The sequence below is a fragment of the Morone saxatilis genome, unplaced genomic scaffold (genome assembly GCF_004916995.1).
Source record: "Morone saxatilis isolate NCDOM2014 unplaced genomic scaffold, NCSU_SB_2.0 Contig12, whole genome shotgun sequence".
Classification (NCBI taxonomy): Eukaryota; Metazoa; Chordata; class Actinopteri; family Moronidae; genus Morone; species Morone saxatilis.
In genome coordinates, this window is record NW_023339674.1 from 8,966,826 (window position 1) to 8,974,326 (window position 7,501).

Below are 7,501 nucleotides of genomic sequence, written 5' to 3' on the forward strand. Positions count from 1 at the left end.
TTACTTACTTACTTACTTAATGAACGACCTGAGCAGGAAGCAATAGTTGAATGGTGCTTGTGCATACAAACAGGGAGTTTCCCCGAGCAACAGCTGACTACTTGCTTCTGTGTGACAGTAAAGTCACATTTTAGTGGGAGTCAACAGGTCGATTAATACGAGCGATGAATGTAATCTTCAGGATGGGAAAATAACTTTCTACAAATCCACCAGCCACTGACTGATAAACACAAAATAATGTTGGATTTGAGCATTTATCTAACAGCCACTTTAATACTGTATAATATTTAATATATCATCTCTGCCTCTAACTATCTTATTACAGATATATTGGTCAATCTGGGAGTCAAACGCAGTCACATTGTAGTACAGAGATGCCAAAGACATGTTTGTGGTAATTTTAAGCAGTGTGCCTATTACATAGTTTGAACATCAAAGAGTTTAAGAGGTTTTTATCTGCTCAGCTCTGGTTTTTAGCCATATAAGCACCGCCACACGTCCAATGAAAACATATTTAATATTTAATTAACTTTGGTCATGTTTACTCTAATTTTAATTGATATAGTTTAGAAACTACAGTGGCCACAAAACTCTAGAAAAAAAAGCAAAAAGGTCCCATCTAGAGTCCGTGTTGGGTTTGTGCTGGAGGTTCGATATGGCTGTAGATATAAACGGCTCATTCTAATGTAACAATAACATAAAAAAATATTATTTTCAGGTGACGACACACTAATCACACTGGACCTTTAAATACAAATCTTTATTCAGGTTATACTAATTTTCTTGCCGTAATAAAAACGTCCACGTTTTGATTGTCAATCACTGAAAAGTTTGTTGCTGTAAACTTTCATAAGCGGAGGTTTTTCCTTTCCTCTGGCTGACTATTCAGGCATTTCAGACACTCTGCATCAGTTTCCTCAGGATGTACGCCAATTCATCTGATGTAAAGACCAAAACTCAACTGAACTGATGATAAACTTCCTGTTTCAAAGCAAGAATTTGCAAACTTAGCCTTCGGTAATTCTCCAGAGTAACTTATAATCACTCAGCACACAGCTGTCCCATGCTGTCCCCAGGGAGACTCTTCACAGGACATTTCTCCGCCCGTGTAAAACTCTACTCCCTGACAACACTTACCTGCAGAGTAGCACCACGACGGAATCGGCCTTGGCAGGGATGAAGCCCAGGAGGAAGACGTTACGACAGCCGCAGTTGTAACACTCCAGCACCGTCTCGCCCAGCGGCCCGTCCTTATGCAGCGTCACCTCTTTGCATTTTGCTCTCACCAGGTGGTTCACAATGTGACTGGGAGTCAGACAACAGGAGCAAAATGATCAGAAACACTTGGAGCGCCGTCACGTTTGTCCTGGTAGCTACAGAAATCTACTTACAACACCACATATTGACCAACAGTAAATAAATAAATAAATAAAAACATTTAAAAAAAAGGAGTTTAAAGTAGGAGTGAAGTAATAAGGGGAAGATGAGCAGACGACACACCTGCCAGATGTGTTTCCACGTCCGTTACAGAACCACTTCTTGCTGGTATTGCAGTGCACCACACACGCTGGATCGTGGATACCACAGTAGCTGAAAGACAACAACGAAAAAACAAAACAGCATCTGAATTACTGCGGTATTATTATTATAATACAACACCAGCACGACGGGGCCGTGCATTGATAAAAAGTAAGGCCATGCCAGACTGACAACAGGCTGAGTTACAGAGGAAGTACAGACGTGATAAGTGTCGGAGCGTTTTGTATTGAACGTGTAATAACTGATCCGGGATCAGGCTCTCTCCAAACAAACAGGACTCCAATCACATTTATAAAAGTCAATATAATGTATAAAAAAATAAATTAAAAAAACAATCCTGATGTTTTTCCAGCAGTATTTGACATTTTGGATGTTCAACAACAACAAGTGTCATCTTCAAAACTATTTTTTTACCAGGAAATTCTAACTTTCCATTACATTACAAACACGAACTGAGTACGAAAAGTATTGTAGCAAGTGTATATTAGTGTAATGTATCCAATATATAAATACACATATATAATACTGGTGTTTCATTTGCAATATGTGCAGGTCTTGCGTGAGTACAACTAGCCTCTTTGTGAACTTTGAAAGTACACTGTGCTTTATAGAAAAGCTGTCTAATGGGGATAGTACACATTAATGATCTCCTGTGTGTGGTGTGTAAAAGCAGGGATCCGTGTTCCTTTCATCATTATCAGTTCAACCACAGTGAAACTAGCAGTAAACCTCGAGTAAAACCCTTTTTCGAGTAAAAGCGTACAGTAACACTACAGTAAACCGTGGCAGTAAGACTACAGTGGAAACCTCAGTAAACGGCGGACAGTAAAAGCCTCAGTACAGAACCACGCACGTAAGACCTCAGTGAAAACTACAGTAAACCTCAGTGAAACCACAGTAAACTCAGTGAAAACTACAGGTAAACCTCAGCTAACCACGTACAGTGAGAACCTAGTTAAACTACAGCCTAAACCTCAGCTAAGCCTCAGTCTACAACTACAGGCGTAAGACTACAGTACAACTTACAGTGAAACTTCAGCGTAAACTACGAGTACAAGCCTACAGCTAAAGCTTCAGTTGAAACCTCAGGGTAACACCACAGTAAACGCAGCAGTAAGGACTACAGTAAACTGTCGAAGTAACACGTACAGGGTAAACTTCATATAACCTGCAGTGGAAGACTGACGGGTCAAACCGTCGAGTACAACGTACAGCTAAAACTTCAGTAAACGTTTCAGTAAACGCCTGCAAGTGGAAACGCGTCAGTAAACTTCAGGTAAACCTCAGGTAAACCAGCAGTAAACCCCTCAGTAAGGACCGTCAGTGAAAAGCCTCAGTAAACCTACAGCTAGAGCAGCTACATCTAAAGCTTTCAGTAAAACCTCAGCTAAGCACGTTACAGGGGTAACAGCCTCACGTAAACTTCGAGCTAAAACTACAGACTAAACCTCAGTGGAAACCTCAGGCTAAACCTCAGTGAAACCGTCAGTAAGGACTACAAGCTGAAACCACAGCAAACCACCAGGTGAATGACTGACAGTAAAGACTACCAGTGAAAGCCTGGCAGGTAACACTTACGCAGTAAAAAGCCTCCAGTAAAGCTTCAGTCAAACTACAGATAAACTCCGAGGTAAAACGCTCAGTAAGAAGCTACGAGGTAAAAACCACGAGTCGAAACCACAGTAACTACAGTAAACTACCAGGTAAGACCACCAGTAGAAGCTACAGTAACACTACAGTAAAAACTTCAGTAAGACCTCAGCTAATACTACAGTAGAAGCCACATAAGACCACAGTAAACCTCAGTAAAACCTAAACAGTAAACTACAGTAAACTACGAGGAAACCACAGTAAACACAGTAAACGACAGTATAACCTCAGTAAACTACAGTAAACTGGCAGCTTAAACCTACAGCTAAGGCCGACTGACAGTAAACTACATGCAGTCTCGGTGTCTGGTCCAGGAGCGTGACCTGCATGCGTGGCACACGCAGGGTCTTTGGCTGTAGTAGCTGTGTTGCCTCTTGCATCCTCCTCGAAGGTTGCAGCCAGCCAACAGCTGGGCTGCTTCAGTCCACGGAGTCCTCCACGAGCCCTTGAGGAGACCTGCATCAGGACCGGTTCACCCTGGCAACAACACCAGAGGCATTTACTCCGAACGAAACGCGAGCTGCCTAAGACGATGTAGCAGCTAGCGGCTATACCTGTGGAAGAGGGGTTGACCAAGGGAGACACAGTCGCGGCGGTAGAAGAACACAAATTGATTCACACGTTGAGCAGAGGCTCACCTGGGCGTTAAACGGGTTATTCTGGTGACGCCGGCTTAAAGTGGACAGCGCCAGCGAGGCGGCCGCGGGTGCGTTCGACCACGTTCCACATGTACAAACGCGGCCAAGAGACGAACACTGATGTGCAGCTTCGGGAGGTTTAACTTGACGTGTAGCTGGCGCCAGCTGAGCAGCGAGCTAACGCGGAGCTACAACGCTGCGCATCCAATTAAAGCAGGCCAGGCTAACGGCAGCTGAACCGGGCGCGCGTGAAGCGCAGGGCGTGAGGAGGTCCGTCGCTAACGGCAGTAAGCGGCACTAACCGTCGGCCTACCGCCGCTGAACGTCAATAACGCGCGCCCTTTATTTTTTTGCCTTCGTGCTAAGGAAGAAACGAGGAGCTGCCGAGACCTGCGTTGCTCCAGCTGGCTCGTGCGGTGCTGGCCCTGGGTCTGCGTCTGGTGGGCAGGGGTGAAGTCGTGGGTGAAGCTCGTTACTCGGACCCTGGGTTGTCCCGGCGCCGAGCAGCTCCGGCCTTCCTCGCGCTGTCCAGGAAGGGTGGAGGTTTCTGGCGAGCTCGGCCCGTACGCCTCCGACACTCATCGCGGCTCAGGACTTTCGCTTTAAAGGGCGAGCGGTTCTTTCGTGCCCTCCGTCGTCGAAGGTGGCAACAAAAGACTTCCCCCACGGGGTGTTTTTGTTTCTCTAACTGCTCGCCTCTTGGCCGGGAGGGCGCGGAGGCGGGGGAGGGGGGAAGCAGCTGCGCGGCAGAGTGCTCAGCCTTTGAAGCCGAAACACCAAGTGGCAACGCATCAGGAACCTCAAAGCTTCCAGCAGCGGGGTCCAACAGCCGGGCGGTGAAGGAACTCCATGCGCCGCTCAAGCGTCGGGTGACGTCGTGACGGTTGACCGCCGTAGAGGCGGAGGTTGATCCTGCAATGGAGGGAGGCCTCTCACTCTGAGCATTAATTTTCCGGGAGCCCTTGCGCAGGGAACTGGGGCGGAATGGAGCCTTTTTGACGGCTGGCAGGACAACTGGTTGCTGTTATTCTCCTTCTTGTCAAGAATGTGCATGATGTTAGCATGCTGTGGAGAGTATAGTATGTGTTATTGAGGACACAAATCACCGCACATTAGGCTGATGGACGTGCACCGACCTTCCAACATTTAAATCTCACCTTTTTAAAATTGCTTTTAATGTTTAGCTTAGATTGATGTGTTTTTTTTGTGTGTGTTTTACTATTTGATGTTGTTTTGCTGTTTTTATGTTTTATGTAAAGTGCCTTTGAGGATCTAGCTTATAAAATAAAAATTATTATTATTAAATAAATAGCCTTGATTAGCTTCATCAGCTTGATCACGATTATAGAAGAAGAAGAAGATATACTTTATTAATCCCCTAGGGGAAATTTGTTCTTTTCACTCATTTTTATTCAAACACAGGCTGAAATACATACTTTCATGCACTTGTGGACATGATGGGGCTGCCACGTTAGCGGCAAGCCCAAGCCAAGTCCCTACACACTGAGCTACTGCCACCAGGTATTATCAGGTTTTATTTATATTGTTTGTATATATAATGTATTGTATAATTGTGTGTTTCTCCAGCACTCTATGGAAGCCCATTTCCATCAAGGTGATTCTGTAAGTCATTATAATGAGAACATTTCTTATAATATTGATTTATAATCTCAAAATAATTAGAAACTTTCTAAATATGTTGACATAATATCTCAAAATAATAAGTCTATTGTCATATTGGCACAAATAGAAATCCATAAAGTCACTATGAATTCAGAATTTTAGGAAAAACAACATTGCTATTACTAAACTTATGTGTGTCCAAATTTCACACTGAAGTCACGCTAACCATGTTTTCTCTATGTATTTATCACAAGGCTGGATTATGGTACCGGGGCACAACAGTGTATTTCACTGGGTTTAATGTAATATGATTAACTGCAAATTAATCAGTGAAGACAGGACATGCTTTATAACTTAATATTGAGACTCTAGAGGGTCCTTGTGTTAGAATCTACCTTTACATTGTGATTAAAAGATACATATTCATGAAGAGGGTTGTTTTTCATCCAAATACCACAAACTAATAAAAGAAAACATCTTTTTTTGCAGATGTCGGGCAAATTATTAATGACACAGTGGCGTTTCATAGTAACATCTATGCTCTTTGATCAGCCTTTTATGCTGACTCTACCAACTTTATAACTCAATTGTGTGTGACAAATCAATGACGTGCTTTTAATAGTAGTGTAAAAAAAATACACAGTTGTTATAATAGACACAAAGACGTCACTTGTAATCCTTTAATTCTCTTTATTTCAAAGCCTTTCCTTTTGCAAAGCCAAGATTACTTATTGTAACAGTGCTTTGTTAATGTCAGAAGCAGTTGAAGATACCTTTCAGAGGATTCTCCCTAAACAGAGAAAGTCACAATAAATCACAGAGCCACAATGTTATTGTCCAACAAAGCACACACTGAGATAAAAAAAGAAGTATTTTTGAGGTAGCCACACATCTGACTGGACAGCATCAGCAATATATCTTTGAACTGACCCGTTGGGCATTTTAAGGCCTTTTTCATAACACACATAAACAACAGCAAGGCACAGGAAAGAGTCAGGGTCAGAGGTCACCTCATATGTAAACTTGAGGCTTTTCAGTTTTTTTGAACAGACATTTTAGGGGCAGCTCCTCCACAACTCTTTCACTCCTCAGCACTCACAAAAATATCAGGACCTACAAACCCAGAATTAAAACCTGCCCATCATTTCAACATAAGACATTTAAAAACCACATTACCAATATGTAAGTTCAATGACAAATGCAAAGATAAAAATTTAGGTCTGAGAAGAAGTTCAATTCTGTTCAGCTCAGTGCTCCAGGATGCTACTTTGTGGTACAAACCATGGTGTGACTAGCAATCAAAATGACACACACTGCTAAAAATATCGACAATTTACTCAAACTCAGTGGCACTAACTTGCTTGAAACATGTAACTAAAAACGCTAAGCACAGTGTTCAGTTATGTTCCTAAGACTAGCTCTGACAGTTTACAATGTAGACCATTCAATGCTAAAATGTCTACTAAAACGGATAAAACCGAAGCTGTGTTAGGTGGCATGGGCTGTTCTGATGACTCAGCAGGCAGGAAAATGCTGGTTTACACAGTGAAACAGACAATCTGATATTTAAAAAAAAAAAAAGCCATAAAACAGAACATTTACACCTGGGAGGTGGCACCACCACAGACACAGTGACATAATCTGCTGCTTCACAGGTAAGATCAAACCAAAGCTCAGGAAAATAAAGCATACTTCACATACATAATTATAATTATTAGGAGTTAGGGTTAAAACTTGATATGTGTGTGTCTGGAAAGCTATGTAAGTTAAAGTGACTGAAAATAAAAATACAAAATGCAAGCATTCACATTAGTAAAACTGTTGTCCATTATTCCAGATTAAGTAAAGAAAAGAAAAGAAAAGAAAAAGAAAGTGCTACAGAAATAAATGTCCAGGCCCAACTCTGACTGAACGGAGAGTCCAACTTCATCAAATCAAATCCTCAGATAAAATAAGCAGCTATATCTGATTCAATGAAGGGAACAACGGAAAGCTTTAACCAAGGATAACAAGTAGGGCTGCACAATTGCGGAAAAATAGAAGAAGTTGGG

The 7,501-nt window shown here is 42.4% G+C and overlaps 1 protein-coding gene across 1 annotated transcript in view; it reads right to left on the reverse strand.

Moving 5' to 3' along the window:
- The window catches only part of LOC118322024 (regulator of nonsense transcripts 1-like), a 16,868-nt gene extending 10,477 nt beyond the window's left edge, over nucleotides 1-6,391 (reverse strand). The window contains exons 1-6 of the mRNA XM_035653604.1: nucleotides 6,381-6,391; nucleotides 4,310-4,801; nucleotides 4,218-4,264; nucleotides 3,513-3,645; nucleotides 1,501-1,590; nucleotides 1,135-1,305 (exon numbers count right to left, since the gene is read on the reverse strand). Of these exons, the coding sequence (XP_035509497.1) occupies nucleotides 1,135-1,305; nucleotides 1,501-1,590; nucleotides 3,513-3,645; nucleotides 4,218-4,264; nucleotides 4,310-4,801; nucleotides 6,381-6,391 (944 nt within the window). The remainder of the gene's footprint in view (nucleotides 1-1,134; nucleotides 1,306-1,500; nucleotides 1,591-3,512; nucleotides 3,646-4,217; nucleotides 4,265-4,309; nucleotides 4,802-6,380) is intronic.
- Nucleotides 6,392-7,501: the final 1,110 nt, after the last annotated feature.